Source organism: Sardina pilchardus, chromosome 2 (assembly GCF_963854185.1).
Source record: "Sardina pilchardus chromosome 2, fSarPil1.1, whole genome shotgun sequence".
NCBI lineage: Eukaryota > Metazoa > Chordata > Actinopteri > Clupeiformes > Clupeidae > Sardina > Sardina pilchardus.
In genome coordinates this window covers 24,881,929-24,909,274 of record NC_084995.1, presented here as the reverse complement: position 1 = coordinate 24,909,274, position 27,346 = coordinate 24,881,929, and the positions used below count along the sequence as shown (strand labels likewise).

The window sequence follows — 27,346 nt, the reverse complement described above, 5'->3', positions numbered from 1 at the left end:
GTCAGCTAGCTAGGGCAGTTTCCATCTCATGTGGAATCACCCAAAGGCACGCATGCTCAAGGTTCACACGCACAGCAACATGATCAAAGTAAGTGAGATGACACACTGAAAAAGGGACAACACCACCACCACCACAAGTACTGCCCCTCCACCTTTGGCACTCAGCTCCTGGGAAACGTTGGGAAGACAGAATTAAACGGGTGACACACAAGCATACTGTACTGTTTTCTCATGTTGTTTTTTAGCACCTTGAGTGGTTTCTTCATGCGTTGTCATTATGCTGAATTCATCATTCAGTACGGCTCTTACTTTGGCCATGAGATTTCATGGTTTTTATGAGGACATTTTTCTGCTTTGAGTTATGTACTGAAGCTTCCTTGCATTGGACCACCCCTGACTTTAACCTCTATGTTTCCAAAAACAGGCAGAACGTGGAAGCACGATCAGAGTCCAGGCATGATAATTAGGGTTCAAGACACTCTAGGCAACACTTCTAGGCAACAAAGTAGGCAACCTTCTCAGCAACAGGTCCAAACAAGGCGACCTTGCAAAACTCTGGACAAACTCTCCCTCACAGCAAGCTAGGGTTAACTTTTTAAACTTCAAATAACATCGAGACTTCCCTTAATCTTGGACCTCCAGTTCTTCCATGGCTACCCTGTCTCCCACATGTGAAAACCCTGCCTTTAAATAGGCCAGACAATTACCCAATTAGGTATTGGACTGAACCACTATAGGGCGTGTGTGTGTGTGTGTGTGGGGGGGGGGGTTAATCAGCAGTTCAACACAGACACCTACATACAAACACACATACACAACAATGAAAACGAAACTAGTGCATGTGTGTAAGTCTGTGTTGCACAAGGCAGAGTCAAAAGTTTGCAGAAGCTGAAAAGGAGAGGTCTTTTTTAAGAATCTCAAACCTATTCTCAGTTTTTCAGTTTTTCCATCCTGCATTTATTTGGCTCGGGTGTACTGAGGAGTGGGTAAGACAGACAATTTCAGTGACAGGCTGGTGTTTTATGTCCATACATTCTGGAGCTGTGTGACTTTTAAAGATATTAGGGGCTGCCTCACAAAATGTCAGCCTATATGCTGATGATATTTGGCTTTTCATAACAGACCCAGACATACTGCATCTCTACCAGACATTCTCAATATTCTGGAAAGGTCTGGAAAATTCTGGCTATAAACGTAACCTGGAAAAGAGTGAACTCCCCATGGAATAATAAAATTGACTTGACTTGACATATTGTTCTTGCTGGAAGCAAAGAAAAAGAATTTAGTTTGTTAAAACTAACCAGTGTTGACATTTTTCTCTTCAAACTCAAACTACATTTTCCCCCAAATTTAATCTCACTTTAAATCATCATACATGTATAAAGTCTTCAATCAACAACAGCATACCATAGAAAGGCTTTTATTTTCGCATGCCTTACATTTGTACAAAAACAACACAGACTGGTTTCAATCTTACAACTGTCCTCTAAGACATTTCTACTTCACAGTAATTCATTCATTCCCTTTTTTTTGTTTCCGTCTTTCCACCCATCATACCACATGACACAGATGGGAGGTGGACTTCACCATAGAAAAGAAGTTGGTCAGATCATCATTGACTTGGCAAGATAGGAGTCCATTAGTCTGGTTTTCACCATACTAAGCTCAATCTGTTAAGATTGAACATTAGTCTGGGGAGGCTGCACTTTGTTTCTACTGCACAAGAGGGGTGATCAATGGGCATCTCTGTAATGACTCTGTACGCTTGGATAGTCCTTTAACCAATCAGACCAACGATCCGGTGTGTCTTTGGATAAGCTAGTTTCTTTTGGAGCCAAAGGTTCTGGCAGTAAACAGAGGAAATAGATGTGCTGGTTTCCAGCCTGAGCTGCCGGGTGAAATTCAATTCCCCGGAGGATCAGGCAGGGTTCACCCAGCCTAGGAGTCCATGTGATCATCCAACAGAACAGAAAGAAAGAAAGAGAAGCTCCTGGTAAGAGAAGCAAGATGTTTTATAGGTACATCACATAGAGGGAGTGGCAATGGTGGTTTTGAAGATTATACACTTCACATTTTACATTCAGACATACAGTAGAAACAGAGCAAATTGAGATGCCAGTTTTGACAGAGAAAGTTCTATGTTATATTATATATATACTATCTAATATATGACATATATTATTATCTATATTATATCTAAGAAATGTCTATTTTCTTCATATTTGAAGAGAAATTGACTACATCCTTGGCTCTCTGACACAGAGAAATAAAAGCGGTAGTGTTTGAGAAGACAGAGAACTGCCCGAGCTAACTGTTCATTCATCAAAACAAAACGGTGAATAAAGTGGCAGCTATGGACCTGCAGGAGTTGTGGGATACAGAGGAGCAGTTGGAGGTAGAGATGCACCGATCGATCGGCCGCCGATTGGAATCGGCCGATTTTCACGTGATTGGCCACGACCGGCGACCGGCCGGTCAGTCTGAGACATGCCGATTTTATGCCGGTCAAATGCACTCGCACGTACTTGTAACAACATCACACTCACAGCTGAGTTTGCAAAGTTTGATGAAGCTAGGCCAACAGTCAGGGCTAGATAAAGCGCTAATACTGAGTTTTTCTATGCAGCGAACGCTGTGCTTTGCCATATTGCGTGGAATTTACTATACTAAGCTGTCACTTCAGGTTACAGCGCTCCAAAGCCCGTCCTTGCCGCTAATTGCGTGCCCACAGCTGAACCACAAGCGCTATCAATAAGCAGCGACATAGCACGGCAGGAATAAACATAGTTTTGCTTCGGTTTGCCAACTTATCATGTATTCTTTCACACTACTACAACAACTAAGTCCGATTTACACATTTAGAGGTTTATTTCATTACCTTTTGTCTGATCACGCCTGTATATTTCTTCTAAATTCGCCAAAAGTTAGCATTCTAACGTGTCATAAACTACCGCGACCGTGATACAAAACATATCATGCGTGGTGTCGTTGGAAAGCTCCTGCATGACGTTATGCCATCCAAATATGGACACTTCCTTAGTATCCGCAAGCAATCGCGAAAGTTCAAAGAAGAGTGTGGACTGAGAATGTAATTTGCTGTGTTTCAAGGCTTCTCAAAATTATTATTTTTTTTGTCATTTTCCAACATCTCAGCCTATGTAGCACTAACTTCAGTTATCAGTATTCTGAAGATATTTACAGTTGGATATTGCATATGGATGTGAGAAGAAAAGAAATAGTGTTCCTAGTGCATTTCTACATGTGTGAAATGAATGTCCCACACTTGGATTACTGCAGCTGAAGAAGACTTGAAGAAGAATCTGTCTATTCACATTTTTCTACCAGCCATTGATAAGTTGATTACATTTCTAACATGTTGTATTAAAAAAATATATAGGCTAGAAAATAACTCTTTGTTTGTGCTGTAAAGTGGTTAGAAGAAATTAAATCGGAATCGGCTAAAATCGGTATCGGCCGGTCAAACTCGATGAAAAATCGGAAATCGGAATCGGCCAAAAACTTGCAATCGGTGCATCTCTAGTTGGAGGTCCAGGGAGAGGCTCTGCAGCATCTGATATGCTTTCTGTGTTAGTAGCTGTCGCTGAGAGGCACTTGGACTTCCTGCATTCGCAGCACATTCTAAGTCGCGAAGATGCGGAGGACATGCGCAGTCATGCCAACAGTGGGGTGAGCGCTGGCGGGCGGACAGACGCAGGACTCTGTGACAGACAGGATCCCCTGCGGACCGGAGGCCGTGCAAAGGGAGAGGGGAGCGGCGGAAGAGTTCAGGGTGGAAGTGAGGGCAGCTATGCCCAAAACACAGCCCTGCTGCTCCGCGAATCAGGAATCAGGACCTCTCTGGTCCATGCTAGCACCACCCTGTGGCCTCTCCACCACCTCAGTGTCTTCTGATGAGCTAGATCACAATGAAAGCCAGAAGATTTGTTTCCAGGGGGCAGAGTGGCCTGAGTAATTCCAGAGCAGAGTTGTTTCCAGGGGAACTTAACTTTATCAGCTCTCAGTTGGTACAGGTGGAGCATGCATCTCCTATATGCTCAGTAATGAGCTCCCCTTAAGCCTGCGCTCCTGGAAAACCCCAGCACAGCGTTCAGAGTTCCTCAGAAGTAGTGGGTCAGTAAATACGCCTCTGTATATTTATGCATGTGTGTGTGCGCGGCATGATTATACAAACGTTAGTGGCAGGCAATTGGCAGTAGTTTGCTGTTATAGAATGATATTCTTCACATTATGTACTCGAAGCCATTGTCATTGTTGCTACATTAAATATAGAGAGTGCAAATATAGCAGTAAGTCAATACACTGAACGTTTAAAGAAATCCTATTGTCATATGTTCACTCCTTTGGTTTCTTCAGCAGCAGCTTACTGTGCTGCGTCTAAGTGCAGAGTATCCCCACCAATCTCAATCCCAATCCCAATCCCAATCCCATCACAAAACACACTTTCATCTCTGAGACACTTTCGTGAGAGGCATCCTTGGCAAGTGAGTGAAGTGAGTACCTCGCATGCCTTGTAACACGGTACATTATAAAGGAGACAACAGAAAAGGCAAGATAGTAAGAGAAAAAAGCATCATACACTATCATATATATTCCTGACATTCAAAATGTGTCGTAAAAAAAACATGGGGCATATTCTATAAGGTTCTTAAACATACAAAAGATTCATACATAATAGCTTAAAAACAACTTATATTAGAATTTTACAACTTTGTGGATCGGATATTAGCTTACATTGCTTTTGTTCACAATATAGACCATTTGTATCAGTGTGTTTGAGCAGCAGCACAGCAGATCCTCAGGAAGGACCATTACAATTACAGTCAATAGCCTGCTCTCCAAAGTAATCTAAAGTGTCTTTCAGGCTTTCTAAGAACGTGGACACATTGGCAACAGGTTGAACTTCACATGGTGAGCAGATTATGCTGATCTAGGAACAAACGGAAATGTAGAGATGTAACATGTGGCTAACATAAAGCAGGTTATGTTTCAAACATTTAAACAGTGAATGAATTCACATCAACTTGTCATCTTACAAGTTGTTTTCTGACAAAAAGAGGACATTTGTTCATGGAATGATTTATATTGAATTTTATTGACTTACATCGGACTTCATTTTAAGGCATTCCTTTATGGCATCAAGATTTTCTTCTATTGTGTCTATAGACTTGTCAGGGAACTCGTTTTCGTTCATGTAGACATTTAGCTCCAGCAGGTAGCACTGCATGAAGAAGCACTCACAGCCTTTCTGGATCACAAAAAATCATAATATGTCATTCATAATAAAGTGCAAGCACATCCACAGTAGACAATACTAACAATATACAGTTCTTCTACATCAGTTTACTTGCCTACATGTAGTTTTGTAGCTTGATTTAAAGAAATGCCAATGTCTGAAGTCTGAAAATATGTCTGTGGTGAAATGGCCATTTATTCCACCATTTGGGGAATTTAAGCTAATTTCCTGGCATAATAATCAAGGATGGTTGCAAACGTACCATGGCCGTGGTAATATCACACACTACTACTGCTTGTTGCTTACGGGGACTATTTTCAGGTACTGCATAATATCACTGCGCCCATGGTACGTTCGCAACATTCCTTGATTATTACGCCAGAATGAGATATACTTCAATGTCAAATCAGCCTAGAAAATCACCACATTTAATTTTCCGTCAGTCTTATTGCACTTTCTAACTTGAGAAGACAAGGCTGGAGCTAAAAGTTGTAATCGCCAGACTCACAGACTGGACAAAGGGGAGAAAGGTAAAAATCAATTGTTTTGCTTGAAAGGAGGTGGAAAATGAGCCCAATACATATTACATAAATACAATAAATTAATTTAAATGATTATTTACTGGTGGAATTACAACGCTAACAGAAAATATCAGGATATCAGTATCGAGTGCTCATGCTATTGAGTCTTTCCACAGTGGCCAGCTCTCTCACTGTCACATGCAAGTACTCATACCCAACAACATTGCCTAAGAACTGTAACACATCAGGGTGCACCACAACCACCATACCACCATCCTTAACAAGAACTGACAACTTGGTCTTTGTGAATACTTCACTGGAGTTTTCAAATGGACAACTTCCTTCATTTTTTGTCACTTTGAATGATGTCAACGCTTCCCAAGATCTCAACAGGCATCCCAGAGCCAATCCCTTTCTACAGTCTGGTTTAGGAAACATCTCAAAAGAGAACTCACAAGAAGCATTAATGAGAGACTGCCCCACAACAATAGCCAGCTAATACCTTACTGTACTGTAACTGACCCTAGGCAGATGGGTTGGGCCCTTGAGTCGTGGAACTCATGGGCTCTCTCTGAATGTTTAACACTCTAAAAAGCGCCATGAGACATGTGTAATGTTTTGGCGCTCTATAAGTGAAATTAAATTGAACACTGAAATTGACATACACATTAAGACACAGGCACACACATACAGTACACATGCACATGCACACACACACAGGCACGCACAGACTCACACACAGGCACACATGCACACACACACACACACACACACACACACACACACACACACACACACACACACACAAACACATGCACACACACATAAACACCCACCCTACCACACCAGAGATGGGAGTAAGTCACACATATGCAAGTCTCAAGCAAGTCTCAAGCAAGTCTCAAGTCTTAACCTTCAAGTCTCAAGCAAGTCCCAAGTCATTTTTGTGAGGGTCGAGTCAAGTCAAGTCAAGTCAAGTCATAGCTTAGGTCGAGTCAAGTCAAGTCAAGTCATAGCTTAGGTAAAGCAAGTCACAAGTCAAGTCATATAATAAGCTGGAAGACAACCGTCTTAAAACTTGAAGAGACGGCAGCCTAAGTTTTATGTAGCCCTCCTTTGCACAAAAGGGCTAACAAATAGAGGAAGGGGATATAATGCTAAAGAATAATTATAAATGCTCACTAGGACCAGCAGGATCAGAATTACTAGGAACGACTACAGGGCCTGGTGTACCAAATTACCAGACAGAGTACTCAACACGGTAGTTTATCATGGGAACAGCAGCTCATGTTTTCATTGCATAATATTCCATTAATAAATACCATACGGAAATGAAATGGTGACACTATGTTAGGCTACTACGATTTACTCTTGAAAGTGGCCCATTTCTCATTTATGTCATACATCTCTCATATACTTATACATACATTTACAGTAATAGGGTTTGTGCATGTTCGTTGGCTGTTATACTTTATGATTTAACAAAAAATAAAAGCAGCTAGCGCTAACAAACTAACAGCTACATTGATGTGGTAGACCAGGGATGGGCAACTTTCATGACTAAGAGGGCCACAATTTTTTATCATCACCATCAGAGGGCCAAATGTGGCTGCACACTTTCGCACATCTGACATGAGAGAAGCTACAAAATAATTCTGAATAAGAATTAAATGTATATAACATAGGCTACAGTATATACATTTCATTTTTGTCATGCTCAAATGCATTTTTAATAGGCCTATACATTCCTTAATGACAAATACAAGTATTTTACAGCCACATGAGTGAAAAGTATTCATTTCAGTGCAAAGGGCTCACATAAATCACCATTCAATGATAGCACAAAACTGAAAACCAGTTAGTGCAACATAGCCTCATATTCAGTGCATTTACTGTATGCTCCCACTCCATTTTTAAGAATGTGTAGACATTTCCTAACGTCCATGGTGAGAGTAGGCTACAGATGTGATGTAACATCCATCACATCTGTAGCCTACTCTCATCCAACGCAAAGAAGTAGCCTAGGCTACTTGCAGTCATGCATCTCAGCTTCCCCTCCACATTATCGAGAATGTCAACAATTATGTGCGTCGGGAGTCGGGACAAAGACCGTTTCGAAGTTTTTATCTCCACCAATGAGGTTATGTTTTTATCGGGGTTTGTTGGTTTGATGTTTGTTTGTTCGCAAGATAACTCAAAAAGTTATGGATGGATGCAAGAGGAGGTGATGTGTTCGCTTGGAGGAGGTTTGCGCACTCAGTGATTCGTAGCTTATTTCAGTCAAATTGTCTGTTATTTGATAGGCGGGATCAATGTGAAACTAAGTCAACATGATAAAACTTAATGTGATGCAAACAGTAAGCTCTTGTCACATTTGACAGATGGAGATGGGATGTTAGCTGCCAGCTAACGTTAGATTAAAAAATAATGTGAAATTAGCTAGCTGCTAGAGACATTTCTTACTTTTCTTTGTGTAGTCGGAAATGGCGGATAAAATTTGACGTTGTGCTGGATGTGTCGGATATTTTTTCGCTGCACACCTTGCACTCGGTGAATCGTTTCTTTTGTTGAGTTGAATAGTCTTTAAATCCAAATGTTATGATTTTGGGAACTGGTAACAGCTTCCATCTTCTAAACCCCGATCGCTCTAGCCTACTGTAGATGGCAGGCGCGTCACCTAGCACCTAGTAGAGAGGTTGCCAGGTTCGCCCACATGCAACAGGAAATATCCAATCGAAAATAGTTTTTATTATTATTATTCACCAATTAACCAAGACAGCAATGACTTGTCGAGTCATTGCATGCAAGTCTAAGTCAAGTCTCGAGTCATGAGTAGCAAGTCCAAGTCAAGTCAAGTCTTTTCTCACTGTTGATCAAGCAAGTCACAAGTCCTCAATCTGGCGACTTAAGTCTGACTCGAGTCCCCCATCTCTGTCCCACACACACACAAACACACACATGCAGGCAAGCGGGCTCATACACACACACACACACACACACACACACACACACACACACACACACACACACTCAAACACACCAGTGTGTGCCAGCTGAGTGGACCTGCCCAAACCCAGGCTAAGTGGTGCATTACCCGCCCACTCCCAGTCGAGCGCTAATTGGGCTGCTAATGCTGTTACTGGTGACTCAACAGGGCAGCTCCCCACAGAGGCTACAGAGTGGCTCACACACACACACACACACAAACAAACACACACTCCTCCAGCACAGCACAGCACAGCACACCCTCCCTGGGATCATCTTACACATCGTACTGTACACTACACTCTAGTGCACTTTAGCTGCCCTGCTGCTAGCGGACTGGGAGCTAATGAAATAAAAGCGTCGCTGACATGTACAGTACATGTAACAGTAAATCAGATGACATGACGAGGAAGCTACACACTGACTCATCTGCTGTGGCTCGTCAGACTGATGGAGTTTACTGGGCATAAAATGCCCTGAATATGAATAACTAGAATCTTTAGTTTAGATTATTGAACTGAATGACCAGAAATTGTGTGTGTGTGTGTGTGTGTGATTGTTATCTGTGTTTATGTGTAATTGTTCCTGTGTGTGTGTGTGTGTGTGTGTGTGTGTGTGTGTGTGCGCGCGCGCAGTTACTCCCAGCAGGGCAGTCTGCTCTCCTGCAGTCCCCAGCGCAGCAGCGTGAGCTCCGAGACGGAGGGCCAGCCCAGTCAGCCCAGTGTGATGCCCGAGCCATGCAACATTGTTTACTTTTGCAGCGTTTTGCTTTCTTCATGAAAGCCAGATTTGAACGTAGTTTGCGGGCGGGCCACAGGTAAAAAATCCAACGGGCCGCTAGGTGAATAGCCCAGAATGAGATATACTTCAATGTCAAATCAGCCTAGAAAATCACCACATTTAATTTTCCGTCAGTCTTATTGCACTTTCTAACTTGAGAAGACAAGGCTGGAGCTAAAAGTTGTAATCGCCAGACTCACAGACTGGACAAAGGGGAGAAAGGTAAAAATCAATTGTTTTGCTTGAAAGGAGGTGGAAAATGAGCCCAATACATATTACATAAATACAATAAATTAATTTAAATGATTATTTACTGGCGGAATTACAACGCTAACAGAAAATATCAGGATATCAGTATCGAGTGCTCATGCTATTGAGTCTTTCCACAGTGGCCAGCTCTCTCACTGTCACATGCAAGTACTCATACCCAACAACATTGCCTAAGAACTGTAACACATCAGGGTGCACCACAACCACCATACCACCATCCTTAACAAGAACTGACAACTTGGTCTTTGTGAATACTTCACTGGAGTTTTCAAATGGGCAACTTCCTTCATTTTTTGTCACTTTGAATGATGTCAACGCTTCCCAAGATCTCAACAGGCATCCCAGAGCCAATCCCTTTCTACAGTCTGGTTTAGGAAACATCTCAAAAGAGAACTCACAAGAAGCATTAATGAGAGACTGCCCCACAACAATAGCCAGCTAATACCTTACTGTACTGTAACTGACCCTAGGCAGATGGGTTGGGCCCTTGAGTCGTGGAACTCATGGGCTCTCTCTGAATGTTTAACACTCTAAAAAGCGCCATGAGACATGTGTAATGTTTTGGCGCTCTATAAGTGAAATTAAATTGAACACTGAAATTGACATACACATTAAGACACAGGCACACACATACAGTAGCCTACACATGCACATGCACACACACAGGCACGCACAGACTCACACACAGGCACACATGCACACACACACACACACACACACACACACAAACACATGCACACACACATAAACACCCACCCTACCACACCAGAGATGGGAGTAAGTCACACATATGCAAGTCTCAAGCAAGTCTCAAGTCTTAACCTTCAAGTCTCAAGCAAGTCCCAAGTAATTTTTGTGAGGGTCGAGTCAAGTCAAGTCAAGTCATAGCTTAGGTCGAGTCAAGTCAAGTCAAGTCATAGCTTAGGTAAAGCAAGTCACAAGTCAAGTCATATAATAAGCTGGAAGACAACCGTCTTAAAACTTGAAGAGACGGCAGCCTAAGTTTTATGTAGCCCTCCTTAGAAGAAGGGGATATAATGCTAAAGAATAATTATAAATGCTCACTAGGACCAGCAGGATCAGAATTACTAGGAACGACTACAGGGCCTGGTGTACCAAATTACCAGACAGAGTACTCAACACGGTAGTTTATCATGGGAACAGCAGCTCATGTTTTCATTGCATAATATTCCATTAATAAATACCATACGGAAATGAAATGGTGACACTATGTTAGGCTACTACGATTTACTCTTGAAAGTGGCCCATTTCTCATTTATGTCATACATCTCTCATATAGGCTACTTATACATACATTTACAGTAATAGGGTTTGTGCATGTTCGTTGGCTGTTATACTTTATGATTTAACAAAAAATAAAAGCAGCTAGCGCTAACAAACTAACAGCTACATTGATGATTGAGGATTGATCCAACGCAAAGAAGTAGCCTAGGCTACTTGCAGTCATGCATCTCAGCTTCCCCTCCACATTATCGAGAATGTCAACAATTATGTGCATCGGGAGTCGGGACAAAGACCGTTTCGAAGTTTTTATCTCCACCAATGAGGTTATGTTTTTATCGGGGTTTGTTGGTTTGATGTTTGTTTGTTCGCAAGATAACTCAAAAAGTTATGGATGGATGCAAGAGGAGGTGATGTGTTCGCTTGGAGGAGGTTTGCGCACTCAGTGATTCGTAGCCTATTTCAGTCAAATTGTCTGTTATTTGATAGGCGGGATCAATGTGAAACTAAGTCAACATGATAAAACTTAATGTGATGCAAACAGTAAGCTCTTGTCACATTTGACAGATGGAGATGGGATGTTAGCTGCCAGCTAACGTTAGATTAAAAAATAATGTGAAATTAGCTAGCTGCTAGAGACATTTCTTACTTTTCTTTGTGTAGTCGGAAATGGCGAAATAAAATTTGACGTTGTGCTGGATGTGTCGGATATTTTTGCGCTGCACACCTTGCACTCGGCGAATCGTTTCTTTTGTTGAGTTGAATAGTCTTTAAATCCAAATGTTATGATTTTGGGAACTGGTAACAGCTTCCATCTTCTAAACCCCGATCGCTATAGCCTACTGTAGATGGCAGGCGCGTCACCTAGCACCTAGTAGAGAGGTTGCCAGGTTCGCCCACATGCAACAGGAAATATCCAATCGAAAATAGTTTTTATTATTATTGTTCACCAATTAACCAAGACAGCAATGACTTGTCGAGTAGTTGCATGCAAGTCTAAGTCAAGTCTCAAGTCATGAGTAGCAAGTCCAAGTCAAGTCAAGTCTTTTCTCACTGTTGATCAAGCAAGTCACAAGTCCTCAATCTGGCGACTTAAGTCTGACTCGAGTCCCCCATCTCTGTCCCACACACACACAAACACACACATGCAGGCAAGCGGGCTCATACACACACACACACACACACACACACACGCACACACACACACACACACACACACACTCAAACACACCAGTGTGTGCCAGCTGAGTGGACCTGCCCAAACCCAGGCTAAATGGTGCATTACCCGCCCACTCCCAGTCGAGCGCTAATTGGGCTGCTAATGCTGTTACTGGTGACTCAACAGGGCAGCTCCCCACAGAGGCTACAGAGTGGCTCACACACACACACACACACACACACACACACACACACACACACACACACACACACACACACACACACACACAAACAAACACACACTCCTCCAGCACAGCACAGCACAGCACACCCTCCCTGGGATCATCTTACACATCGTACTGTACACTACACTCTAGTGCACTTTAGCTGCCCTGCCGCTAGCGGACTGGGAGCTAATGAAATAAAAGCGTCGCTGACATGTAGCCTACCGACATGTACATGTAACAGTAAATCAGATGACATGACGAGGAAGCTACACACTGACTCATCTGCTGTGGCTCGTCAGACTGATGGAGTTTACTGGGCATAAAATGCCCTGAATATGAATAACTAGAATCTTTAGTTTAGATTATTGAACTGAATGACCAGAAATTGTGTGTGTGTGTGTGTGTGTGTGTGTGTGTGATTGTTATCTGTGTTTATGTGTAATTGTTCCTGTGTGTGTGTGTGTGTGTGTGTGTGTGTGTGTGTGTGTGTGTGCGCGCGCAGTTACTCCCAGCAGGGCAGTCTGCTCTCCTGCAGTCCCCAGCGCAGCAGCGTGAGCTCCGAGACGGAGGGCCAGCCCAGTCAGCCCAGTGTGATGCCCGAGCCATGCAACATTGTTTACTTTTGCAGCGTTTTGCTTTCTTCATGAAAGCCAGATTTGAACGTAGTTTGCGGGCGGGCCACAGGTAAAAAATCCAACGGGCCGCTAGGTGAATAGCCCAGAATGAGATATACTTCAATGTCAAATCAGCCTAGAAAATCACCACATTTAATTTTCCGTCAGTCTTATTGCACTTTCTAACTTGAGAAGACAAGGCTGGAGCTAAAAGTTGTAATCGCCAGACTCACAGACTGGACAAAGGGGAGAAAGGTAAAAATCAATTGTTTTGCTTGAAAGGAGGTGGAAAATGAGCCCAATACATATTACATAAATACAATAAATTAATTTAAATGATTATTTACTGGTGGAATTACAACGCTAACAGAAAATATCAGGATATCAGTATCGAGTGCTCATGCTATTGAGTCTTTCCACAGTGGCCAGCTCTCTCACTGTCACATGCAAGTAGGCTACTCATACCCAACAACATTGCCTAAGAACTGTAACACATCAGGGTGCACCACAACCACCATACCACCATCCTTAACAAGAACTGACAACTTGGTCTTTGTGAATACTTCACTGGAGTTTTCAAATGGGCAACTTCCTTCATTTTTTGTCACTTTGAATGATGTCAACGCTTCCCAAGATCTCAACAGGCATCCCAGAGCCAATCCCTTTCTACAGTCTGGTTTAGGAAACATCTCAAAAGAGAACTCACAAGAAGCATTAATGAGAGACTGCCCCACAACAATAGCCAGCTAATACCTTACTGTACTGTAACTGACCCTAGGCAGATGGGTTGGGCCCTTGAGTCGTGGAACTCATGGGCTCTCTCTGAATGTTTAACACTCTAAAAAGCGCCATGAGACATGTGTAATGTTTTGGCGCTCTATAAGTGAAATTAAATTGAACACTGAAATTGACATACACATTAAGACACAGGCACACACATACAGTACACATGCACATGCACACACACACAGGCACGCACAGACTCACACACAGGCACACATGCACACACACACACACACACACACAGACACACACACACAAACACATGCACACACACATAAACACCCACCCTCCCACACACACAAACACACACATGCAGGCAAGCGGGCTCATACACACACACACACACACACACACACACACACAGATAAGCTTTTCCATTAGGGTAGTTACAATAATATCTCCTCTTATATTGGTACAATTTCAAACAATTTTGTAAGGTTGGCAAAAAAGGTTGTATTGATATTCATAGGAAAAAGCTAATCAAGTTAATCTCATGGTGAAAATTATTCTAATTACTGTAATACTTTTATGTGAAATAAATATCATTTTAAGAAAATAATTAATAATGTGAACAATTATGTCTCAAGTATTATTTTTATGTTATTCAATATCATTTCTTAGTACTTTTTAAATATCACACCATAGGACACATTCACAATGCAGTTGAGTGAAAACGTGAAAAAAAAATATGTGAGGTCATTGACAAAATGAGTGACCGATTATTTTCTGGAATTGCAGTTTTCATACTTCGTGAATATATAGTTTTTCTTAAAAAGTGATGATATCCAAAAAGGTACTTTTTCTTGGCCATTTGTCAACTACCCATACAGTATGTATGAAAACAGATATGAGATATATCCTTATACCCCTTTTAAAAGTAGGTGTAATCCAAATTGCTGTTAAATAAGTCAACTTTCAGGCACCAGTTTTCTTCATTGCACTTGTGAAAAGCAACCATAACTTTTGTTTACCTTTCTAATGTCATACTTTCACTTTCACTTTCACGCCATCTACTTCCCAATCTGCTAGACTAGGGTATTCTAGTGTAAATCTGTCATAGCCTAAGTACAGTAAACATTTTTTTTTTTTAAAGTAGAGCAAAACTACTGCTTGTTGATGTCTTATGACCTCCGCGCAGTCAAATGGTCATAAAAAGTCAGAGTTGTTTTCCGTTTTCCGGATTTTTTGTTTTTTTCCTTCAGTAATTTTGTGTCATTGATTCCCAAGACACTGAAAGACGAGGCTGGCCATATTTTGTACTGCCTTGTGGTACATCTAGTTTCACATGGAATAACTCAGGCTAGACCATATGTGAGCGCCTCAGCCATAATCACTAGCTGTTTTTTTCAACAGCCTAAAACAGACATGACAGCCATTGGGTCTTTGTGGGTCACCCAAAATATGGCATTGCTAAAATGACTGTATTGTGGCTATGAGACATGCACTTATAAGTATCAAGCTACATTAAATAAGTTCAGTTAAAGATATTCACAAACACGTAGTGGTGATATTCCTTTATTCTGAGATGCATCAATAGGCTCTCAAAACAATTCCTAACAGGCATAAGGTGCTTACAGAGCATGTCCGAATTATTTGTCAAATAAACCAGTAAGACAATGTCATGGGATGGAATATAACATTCATACCCAACTCCTGTCATAGCTCAAATTTTTACAAGAAACCAGTGAAACAGTATCCCGACAAATAAGCAGCATTGTAATGACTCAATCAAGTGATGGGCTAACTATCATTCACATCCAAATTGAGTCATAATTCATATTTGAAAAGCAAACCACAGTGAAACATACAAGCAATAAGCAGCACTGTAATGACTCAATCAGGTGATATATCATACTCATCCTCGTAAAAGGTCCCTTGTATGGGTAATGGGTCAATGTCCAGGGATGCTATCATAGCTCTCTTTGTTCCATACAAAAGTGACTGAGGGCTAGGCTACTTTACTTCTTTGACTTGAAGTGCCACTCAACAGTGTATTCCTTCATTACCAAAATGCATTAATTCCATAGTAAACACTTCAGTTTATTATGTCAACGACAATAGGCCAACTTGTCAATTCCGAAGAACTGATGCGTTTTGTAATCAATTTTGCGTTTCAGAGACATGGTTAACATTAGGCTTTAAAGTGTAACTGCACCCCATAACTCCACCCATTTCACATTTCTGAAAAAGGCTTTCAAAATGGGCGGGACGTTATGAAATTTGGAAAGGAGAGGCACACGCGAACCATGGTGATTTCGTGTCAATCTGGGAATGAGTGCTGCAGACATGGCTTATCACAGGACACAGGTAATCAGGGCAGCAAGTGTTGGGCGTTTCATTCCTAATTTGTAACGACCCGGTGACGTAGAGTTGGCAGAGAAGTGCAGGACTACGTCAGCATTTTGGACCAAAATGCCATGGCATGTTTCAACCTGTAGAAGGCGCGGAGAGCTATATCTCCAATACAAAATCATACAAAATGTTACTTTTCTCGGGAAACACGATTTTTGTAATAGTGTAGTTCACCACTTATGAGTATTTTCAATCAATCAACAGCTCAAAAAAGTGCAGTTACACTTTAACATTAGGATTAATGCTGCCAATGCGGAAACTGTGTTATGGGTGCGTTCGAAAATTGCCACTCCAAGTGCTCAGAGCACACTGAAACTTTTTAACCGTGCGTTACTCTATTTTCAGTGTCAGATTGAATTGATAGACGAACGCACCAGCCCATTCAGCCCAGTGTGATAGGCCCGTGCCATGCAACATTGTTTACTTTTGCAGCTTTTTGCTTTTTTCATGACAGCCAGATTTGAACGCAGTTTGCAAGCGGGCCACAGGTAAGAAATCCAACGGGCCGCTAGGTGAATAGCCCTGACCTAAAACAACTAACTTCAATGAGTGACCATCCTCGAGAACCAAAATTAGGGCTGAGAGTCATTGCATGAGAAAACCAGGCAGAGGTCGGAAGAGGTCGGAAGATGGGGGTCAGCCAAATCGGCTCATACTTTTTATATGTGATAGGTATGTGGAACTATGAACAGCCATTTAATAAAACCTTCCAGCTTTTTTTTCGTTGCTGAGTTCTGGGTTCCCCTTGGAGAACTTTGAAAATCAGGCAATTCATGGCTGAAAATGACTGAAATTTCAATGGCTACCCTGACAATTCTGATAAAGGTATAAACACAACTTTTATATTTCCATACAGCCTGGTTTCCCTAGTTTTACAGACCAAAAGATAGATAGATAGATAGATAGATAGATAGAAATGGTCATTTTGATGAGGCATAAGAAAGTGACTATTTCAAAGGGGTATGATGATTTTTTCATAGGCACACACAAACACACACACACACACACACACACACACACACAAACACTACAACAAAACACTGTGCACACACTCATTACAGAAACGTTGAGTAGGGGCTGGAGTAGGAGATTTGACAAATTGACAAACGTGAGTTATTTTTGCGGAGAAAATGTGCAGGACTAACGGCGTTCATATTTTGTACCGATTTGCGGTACATCTACTTTCAATATAAGTAAAAATAAGTAGTGTGTGACCGCATCAGCCATAATCACTAGCTGTTTTTTCAACGGCCTCAAACAGCAAACTTCACTGAGTGACCGTCCTCGAAAACTAAAATCCAACAGGTGGTTGATTTAGCTACCGCTGTGGTGACAAAGCATCTGTGAACAGAACACTAAATAATGCTTAGGCAAGCACTCTACATGCAACAGGAAACAGGAAACTGTGTCTCTGATTGGCAAATGCAAATGGGGAACTGGTATAGGCAATAGGGAACAACTCCCCAAAGAGCACAGATAAAGCTGCGCCTCCGCATGACTAAAACCCCCTGTAATAAACCCCCAGGATCAGAGTCCTCGCCTCAACGTGCTTTGGTACATTTGACTGGCAGTCTTTGCTATGGACAAGTAAATTGCAAAGTAAGGTCTCCAGAACACTTCCGCAACCAGTTCCACATTCTTTCTCTTTCTCTTTTCAAATGTGAATCAATCAGGTCAACAGTGTACTCACACTCAGAATACAACACAAAACACTGAACACATACGACACAAAACACTGTAGAAATTGAAGTGCCTTTCCAGCATCTCAAAGCCATGAATCTCAAATCCATTACTAGGACTTCTTGGCTATATTTCTAATCTATTGAGAAGCCATAAACATGTAAAATGTGTCAGAAAAATAGGTCAAATGCTGTCATTTTGGACAGTTGGACAAAAGCACTACTTACTTCCTCCATAATCAAACGTACAGCTGGGGTGTAGAGCATGACATCCGATGCCTGGGAGAAAAGACACACATTCAATAACAAAATTCATCAAAATATCTATATACCCCTAAATAGGCAAAAAGCAGTAATAATATATTCATTATACAAGAAAGTGCATAGATTTTGCACTGTATGTCATGTCTCCCTAGCAATTTCTTCAGTGCAATTTCACCCTCATTTATTTGATATATGCTGCCATGAGAAGTCAGTGGCTTGTAATCAAATTAACCCTTTTTTTCTATTTAAAGAACCTGCATGAAAATAGCAGTATTTGACGCTGGCTTTTCGATAACGCATCACAAGCATGATATTTCACTATTTTGTCCCAGCCATGTCTGACTGCTCTTATCACCATATATCAGATAGTTTTAGCAGATATTTAAGTCCTATATTATGTTGAATTCATATATCATCTTAAATACTGATAATCTGTATCTTTCATTATGGTACTGGCCCTGAAAATCACCATACTTGTCGACACCTAGAATAATCTTCTTAGGGACTATTGAGTCAGAATAATCACAATAAGAGGTGAACATGATGGCTCACTGTAATGTTTTTCTTCTTAGGGACTATTGAGACAGAATAATCACAATAAGAGATGAAAGAGGTTGCTTACTGTAATTTCATGCTTCTTAGGGATCACTGCGCTAATTTCAGATAACTGGGAAGCATCAACGCTGGTCAGCAAGGCACTCAGGTAGCTGCAAAGGCCAACATCATATCTTACTTTACATATCAAATACAATTATTTTCACAAAACCAATATGTCATGATACTGTATCATGTATAATGATGCATCATAAATCCCATTCAGGGTTTCAGGTAGTCTGGCTATCACCATACTAAGCTCAATCTTTTAAGTTTGAACATTAGTATGAGGAGTCTGCGCTTTATTTCTACTGCACAAGAGGCGTGCTCTCTCGGAGGAGGGGCGGGACTGTCAAGATCTATTGGCATCGTTCAAATCATGACTCTGTACGCTTGGATAGTCCTTCAACCAATCAGACCAACGATCCGGTGCGTCTTTTGGATAAGCTATAGTTTCTGATTGGAGCCAAAGGTTCTGGCAGGAAACAGAGGAGATAGATGTGCATGTTTCCAGCCTGAACTGCCGGGCGAAATCCAAATTCAGGCAGAGTTCACCCAGCCTAGGTTTCAGGACTAAATTAACAAAAATAAAAATGCAACACTTCAAGTCTGCATGGGTCTGATGAATGATGTATTTCACTGTTTGGTCCACTCCACCCTTTTTTTACCACAGATATGATACAGCATACTACCCTGTACCCAATGTGAAAAATATGACCACTGCTCAGTTGTTACATTATGGCATAGCAGGCGCTAGAGCATCGCCATTAACACATTGTGGACCTACACAGGACTCTATGTAGGTCCATAAAGATATGGATGACAGAGTTTGGTGTGGATGAACTTGACTGGCTTGCACAGAGTCTTGACCTCAACCCAATAGAACACCTTTGGGATGAATTAGAGCGTAGACTGAGAGCCAGTCTCCTCGTCCAACATGAGTGTGTGACCTCACAAATGCGCTTCTGGAAGAATGGTCACGAATTCCCATATACACACTCCTAAACCTTGTGGAAAGCCTCCCCAGAAGAGTTGAACCTGTTATAGCTGCAAAGAGTGGACAGACGTAATATTATACCCTATGGATTAACAATGGGATGTCACTTAAGTTGATATGCGAGTTAAGACAGGTGACCCAATACTTCTGTAAATGCAGTGTATGTTGTGTAAACGCCTGCCTGCACAGACAATGGCATGTGACCAACATTACCTGCAACCTTCACATTTAGAGGGTAAATAAACCTGTTATTCCATCGAAATATGTAGCGCAATTTGCAGTTTGTAGCCAAATTGCTTATCTTGCTGCCTTGCTTAGCTATTCGCAAAATATCACAATATAACATTTACGCTGTGTGAGGACAGTGTTGCTCACTGATAGTGTAATCATTGTAATGTAAGGGTTTTATTTATTGACTTTGATTGTTTTCATAACCGTATGACTGAAGATTTGTAATAAATGTATCAAAGTATTAGCTTTGAAGCAGTCAGGTTGCCTGTGCTTATGAGGTTGCTGGGAGGCTAAATGTTGGAAGCTTTTGCATCCATTTAGCCTACTCGTCAACACATGATTTTCCCAGCAGTGTTTTGTCTTTATGCAACTGTAGTACAAAGCACAATGTGTATGTATGTGCATACGCTGTCTAGATATTTTGCCATATCTCCTTCCTCATTCGTTCATGAATGTTTGCTTGTAAGCTTTTGTGCTAGAGTATATGGTTTAGCCAAGGGAGTAACACTTAGTAGTGAGCTCTGAGAATAATAATCTCTATCACTGTTGAGTCATTCCGTGTGAAATCAGACAAAATCCAGGAAAATGGTTGCAGCACCGACTTCGACTCTCTACACAATGTTTAAGTTTCATAACTAAAACCTGTAAATTATTACACAAAAGTATATGGACATTTAGTGTGTAAAGTACCAACATTGTACTGAGTCCCATTCACAGAATAAATGCATGTAGTTACAGGTGTTTTGAGAATACCCAAATAAACATTTTCAAAACGATTTCAGCACCCTCCTCAGGTGAAATATAACATCGCATTTTGCTCCTTTTTCAAAGCATGGACTCTGATAGATAGGGCACTTGAATTGAATGGAATGGCTATATTTACAAAACATGCCTTATTTTATCCTTATTGTCATGGTCATTGGTTGTAGAGACTTCAAATTGTGGGAAAATATGAATAAACTGATGTATTTGAAGAGAAAATAGTGACTGATACCATGTGAAAAACAAATAGTTTTTTTCAATATCACACTTCATGCATTTTTTTTTTTTCAAATCTAGGGCCCTTTCAAAAGTCAAGAGATATTTAGTAAAAACTTTGTAACTACATAGTTTACACATGCTTATTATGAGTTGATCTTCCACACTAAAAAATTAGGGAGGCTAGGGAACATATTTGTCAAGACATTAATGCCCAAACATGGCATGTGTTTTTCAAGCTGTAAAAAATGAAAGAATTTCAAGGTCTGAAAAAGATAAGAAGACAAATGATTTGCACAGAAATATTCACATGCCTTGGTTTTAGGACCCATTGATGATATAGACAAAGTTGGGACAAAATCTGAGACGGTGCAGCCACAACCTTATCTGATTTGACACGGAATGATATTCTAGACGGAGGGAGAGAAGTATGCAACTGGGGTGGAGGCAGGCAACGGGAGGTTTATGAGCTCCAGGTCATTGACAAACATAAGCATTAAGGGCCGTTCACACCAAGAACGATAATGATAACGATAACTATAAATAAATATCGCTCTTGTTAATATGAATGACAACGTCCACACATAAACTATAACGATAACGACATGAAGAACGATATCGTTGCTGATCACTTTCAGAGCGATTTTGAGAACGATAAAAAGGTAACAGCCAATCAGAACCCAAAATATTCTAGCCATCACATTCATTAACACAAGGAGAGACTTTTCTTATCGTTGGCCAGTGTGGACGCTTTTATCGTTATGGTTATAGTTATCATTATCGTTATCGTTCTTGGTGTGAACGGCCCTTTACCCCAGATTCAGATTCAGAATTTATTGGTCACATATGATGCAGTGAAATGTTACAGTCGGCTCCATTCTAAGTAAAAAGAGACATACAGTACAAACTGACACAGACCCACCAAAACAGTAACAAACAGCTGCAAACAAGAAGAACAATACATTCAAGATGTCAGGCGGGGCTTTACATATAGAGGAGAAAGTGCTATGTGCAATCAGTTCCATTCAAGTACCGGACGGCTTTGGGGAAGAAACTCCTCCTGAGTCTCTTAGTCCTTTCCACCAGTGTGCAATATCGGCTTCCTGAGCGAAGCAGAGAGAACAGACCATAGTCTGGGTGGCTGGGGTCTCGGAGTATTTTGGTGGTCTTGTCCTTGCATCGCTTGGTATACAGTAGATGTCCCTTAGGTTAGGGAGTTGCTCCCCTATGGTACGTTCGGCTGAACGCATCACTCTCTGCAGGGCCTTTCGGTCTTGGATGGTGGTGCTACCATGCCAAGCGGTGATGCACCCAGTCAGGATGCTCTCTATGGTGGGAGGTTGGAGGGAAGGATCGTACTGAAGGCTGACCTATATAATCAACAAGTCTCACATAGTTCACTAGTAGACTTGTTAAAGCATGTGGGGATGATGGACTGTGCCAGGGACCGGTTGAATATAGCTGTGAACACTGGTGCCAATTGGTCGGCGCAGATCTTGAGAACTTGTCCTATCTCGCCTGGTCCCGCAGCCTTCCTGGTGTTTACTTGCTTAAACGTCCTCCTGACATTGTGTTCAGAGAGAACGAGTGGTCCTCTGTTCCCTCCTAGTCCGCCACTCTCCTTACTTGCTGCAGTGGGCACTTGAAAGTGTTGAGGCTGTTCGCCAACTCCTTACTTGCATCTCCAGAGGAGGAGGGTGGGGCTTTGTAGTCAGTCATGATTTTTAGCCCCTGCCATACACTTTTTAGGTCTCCTTGCTGGAATTTGGACTCCACCTCCTCTCCATATTCCCTCTTGGCATCCCTTACTGCTTTTCTGACATTGTATGCTGCTGCTATGTACAGTAGTCATCCATATTGCCAGTCTTCGGTCCTAATTTATATGCAGCTGTGCGTTGTTTCAGGGCATTCCGTGTGTTTTTATTTATCCATGGTCTCTGGTTTCCATATTTTTTGACAGTCTCTTTGGGTACATGCATATCTGTGATTGCGGAAATAATTCCAATGGCATTTTTGGCGAGCACGTTAATGTCAGTGCTGACATCCACAGCAAGGGCCACCATGGCATGGACATGGGCATGGAAGATAGGTAGCTTCTGGGCGAAAAGGTAGACAATGATGTTCTAGAGGATTAAATTAATTTCCCATCATCCTCAGCTATGGTAAGCCTGTTTGTGTGTGTGTGTGTGTGTGTGTGTGGCTGTGGCAAGAGTGTTGCTTATAACAATAACTACAGAGATTATGGTTATAATAGTTTAATTAGTGTAATTACATTTCTATTTGTCTTATCTGTCAATATTTTGAATATATGTTGTACAGTTGTAAAATGTATTGAATTTCGTGTAAAGGTTTAATTGAATATATACTGTGTATGTGTGTGTGTATATATATATATGTGTGTGTGTGTGTGTGTGTGTGTGTGTGTGTGTGTGTGTGTGTGTGTGTGCGCGCACGCGCATAGGTGAATGTTAATATGAATTGATGTTTTGTTAAGTATGTTCTTTTTTTATCTTTGTTATACTTGTCGTCTTGTCATTCTTGTAGATCTGCTTGTTTGTAAATGTTTGTTTATGTAATTTCCTTAATGTTGTTGTTCCTGGTTCTTAAATGAAATTGTTTGCGACATTTAAAAATAAAATGAAAAAAAAAAAAGTATTTTGTAAACCTAACACATGTGCCTGTGTCTCTTTATTCTTGTTTTTCGTAGAATCAAGCACACGGAAAAGTAGTCACCATCAGCTTGTCTGTACTTCAGCTTTTCTCTTTCCTCCCCACAACTGATTTAGCCTCCTCAGAGCATAGTAAGACATCCCATATTTAGCTATACATCTTGCAGAGATGGTAAAACATCTCAGCTTTTGTTCCATGATCATTTATCTGTGTATTTTTGGGTCAGATGTCAAATCGGAGAATAAAAACATTCTATTCTAAACATTTATATGCGACTTGCAGTTTTGAGTAAACTGATCTGAACCAAAGGTGATACATGTTTCACTAAGGAGAACACACAATTGTGAATCTCTCACACACTCTAGTCAATCATTGTGGATTTAAACATAGGCTACAATGTTAGCCATTTCAAGGTTAAAAACAGAAAACCCATATTATAGCACAAGGTCTAAGCATTAGGCACGAATGTGATATCTAACCGATCTAAATGTTAAAATCCCTTAAAATGTTAAAGTCCCTAAACACCTGCAGCACTCTGAAGAGCCATAGTAGCCTAACTGTTTTTAAACACAGCTTAGCTCAGCCTTTCGGACGAACTTGTCCTTGAAGAATTTAAGAACATTTTCTGTAACTTCCAACACTGTAACCTGCCTAACACAAATGTACTGTGCTCTTCCTTACACGATCTCTTTGCACTCTGTCAACCTACAGAGTGGATAAAAGCATCTGTCACGAAAGTTATAAACGCAGAATGCTTTAGAATGCACAGTTCAGTGCAGTGATTATAAATACAGTGATAGGAACTCACAAATGGTGTTTCAAGTAGACTAGCATTTGAATCCTCTTCATAAGGCTGTCATAACCATCATGGTGTATGCCATACACTAAATAGCCTAGTATTCATAATTGATTAACCTTCTTCTAATGATGTGAGACTTATTATTAATTGTAGGCTAATTGTTATGTTTACTCACATAGCCTAATGTTTGCAATAACAACTTGATAATTTACCGAGTTAGGCTACATGAAAAATCTCATTAGTAGGCCTACTGTCATGATAAAGGTGTAACCTAGGCCTACAGCATAGCACCAAGGCCAAGCTCATGACTGAGAGTTTCACCGTGTTCCACGGCCGTTTACACCAAGAATGATAACTATAGGCCTAACAAGTCTATACATATATATCGCTTTCATTAATATGAATGACGACGTTCACGCACAAATTATAACGATAACGACATGAAGAACGATATTGTTGGGGATCTCTTTGAGAACGATAAAAAAGCTAACTGCCAATCAGAACTCATCACTTAGAGCCATCACAGTCATTAACACAAGGAGACCTTCTATCGTTGGTCAGTGTGGACGTTTTTTATCGTTACGGTTAGCCTAGAGTTATCGTTCCTGGTGTGAACAGACCTTCATTCTGAAATGAATACAATGTTACGAAGGCAGTCTTACTGTGGTTGCTATACCTCAACATTAAGAAAGAGTTCCAAACCTCACTTCTGACGGGATGGGCCAGACACACAGCTGCCCTGAGGAGGCACACACATCTCAAGCCTTTCTGGAAAACATTCACCAAAAGCATACTCTGTAAATACTGTCACATCCTCTTTGCAGCAGTGCATTGTCTCTTCAACACATTTGAAGTTCAGCGCGACTACTAGCGCAGAGAGCAGTGATTGGCTTATGCCGTTTTAGGAAGTTAATGTTCAAGGCAACGCAAAGGGCGTTACAAAACAGTTTGACTCCGTAACCTGAATATGCAGCGCCCCACTAAGCCAGTCTTGCTAAATCAAAAGTCAAATCGGCGTCATTAAGCGTCCTGTCAGTAATTCACAGCTTCGGTGTGAGCAGCTGCTTGCCCTACGCAATACATTGCACAAACACACACACACACACACACACACACACACACTCACACACACACAGACACACACGTGTTTTAGCTGAGTATATCAGTACTCAACATTCAAGCATTGCAATGAGATCAGACGATCGGTCCGTGTAACGCTTTGCAGTGCTTTGTTCTATTTGCAGAATTCACATGAAAATATGGAAAATGGGTTCAAAACTTTCATTATCCATTTGTCAGTCTACTCAGCAAATGGACAATTGATGCTATATTTTTAACTTTCGAGTGTGGTTTTTGAAACGGTTAATAATGCATTTGAAACAAAGCTAAAATTGAGTCCATTTTCCAATTTTCCATTTTTCCATTTCTGCATCGTGGTTGGACTGAACCAAACGCGCCAAGGGATGTATAGGCCTACGTGGCGCCTCTGGCCAGTTGCAGAGATAGGCTATAAATGATACAGATCGAGTTATCAAGTCAAATTCATGCCAAGTGAGCTCGAGACGTAGGCCTATCTAGACCGACTGGAGGCGATTGAGGACCGCTCAACTCATCATTCCCTCACCTGCGCCCTCGATGGTTAGACTTCACAGTCCTTCAGATAGCCTAACTTGTCTCATGCACTTGTTGCAATCTCTGCCGATGGTGCTGGTCTGTGTGTGTGTGTGTGTGTGTGTGTGTGTGTGTGTGTGTGTGTGTGTGTGTGTGTGTGTGTGTGTGTGTGTGTGTGTGTGTGTGTGTGTGTGTGTGTGTGTGTGTGTGTGTGTGTGTGTGTGTGTTGGGGGGGGGGGGGGGGGGGGTCTATGGTGCGGAGTCGGTGACGCTTTCATGCTGCCTATATGCAAGCCTACGATAGCATTTGTTCACGGTTGTTGACGGTTTGAATAAATGTGAGCAACCCTACGCATGAACTAAAACCTCTCCACCAACATGCCTACAGAAGCTGTTAAACAACAAGTTGACAAGAGTAGGCTAAGCCCATTAATAACATCCCATTCTTAACCCAAGCAGACATCGGGTGAAGTGAAACCTCTGGGCCACAACGCAACTCTCCGGTAACCCCCAGCGTTCATGGTTCAGTCCAACCCCAAGCGCAAAAACACAAAGTTAGAATATGAGTCAATGTTTGACTTTCGAACTTCTGAGGAGAAAATCCCAAGTGTACTCAATGCAAAACAATAAAACACACAACAATCATCAATTTACCGAGTAGTCTGAAAAATAAATAATTGAAATTTAATTTTTTTTTTCATTATTTTCATGTGAAATCTGCAAATAGAACAAAGCACTGCAAAGCGTTACACGGACCAGGATCAGTATTGTTGTTTCAACCTGATCTTTATCATAAAGGTGAAGTTTTTTTTTTTTTTTTTTTTTTTTTAAATCACTGAACTAGCCTACGTAACTCAACTAACATCAATATGTGTAGGCTATATTATCCAATGCTATAAACAGGCTACACTGTGACTGTAGGCTATAGGCTACGGGTGGTATAACCAAAACACAAAATATAGGGCATACGCAATTGTTCCCATGTGAATGAGTTTCCATAAGTGCCACGATGCCACCTCTTTGATCCGCATATGACAGACAGACGCAGCATTACAATTCAGAACCTACAGATCGCAATCGTAGACATGGCCAAATTGTTGACTACCTACCTTCCTCCGAAATATACCTAGTAAGAAGTAGGATATTCCGATGATAAAATACGTCGCCTGTGAAATCATCTGTAAAATGCTGCAGAGTGCGCGCAGGGCAGCAAGACCGAAGCACATGTTGGAAACATATCCGATAAGTAATCCAGTGGTTCAAGACCTATAATGTCCGTTTAATTTTGAGAAATAGTCCATTTCGACTCCTGAAAAGAATCATCGGGACCTGCGCCC

General features: G+C 41.3%; 1 protein-coding gene across 1 annotated transcript; it reads right to left on the bottom strand.

The window, feature by feature from the left end:
• Positions 1-1,404: 1,404 nt before the first annotated feature.
• On the bottom strand, positions 1,405-27,346 carry LOC134067774 (uncharacterized). Its single transcript, XM_062523210.1, has 6 exons — positions 27,119-27,346; positions 25,075-25,166; positions 18,752-18,836; positions 18,094-18,144; positions 5,123-5,266; positions 1,405-4,948 (listed from the first exon to the last, which is right to left on the bottom strand). The coding sequence occupies exons 1-6, from the start codon at positions 27,233-27,235 to the stop codon at positions 4,817-4,819; spliced, it is 621 nt and encodes a 206-aa protein (XP_062379194.1). The 5' UTR covers positions 27,236-27,346; the 3' UTR covers positions 1,405-4,816.

Coding starts and splice junctions, on each gene's coding strand:
- LOC134067774 (XM_062523210.1), bottom strand. CDS start 27,235: ATGTGCTTCGGTCTTGCTGCCCTGCGCGCACTCTGCAGCATTTTACAG. Junction 18,837..25,074: donor AACTCTTTCTTAATGTTGAG/GTATAGCAACCA, acceptor TGGCCTTTGCAG/CTACCTGAGTGCCTTGCTGA. Junction 4,949..5,122: donor GCCTTAAAATGAAGTCCGAT/GTAAGTCAATAA, acceptor GTTTGTTCCTAG/ATCAGCATAATCTGCTCACC.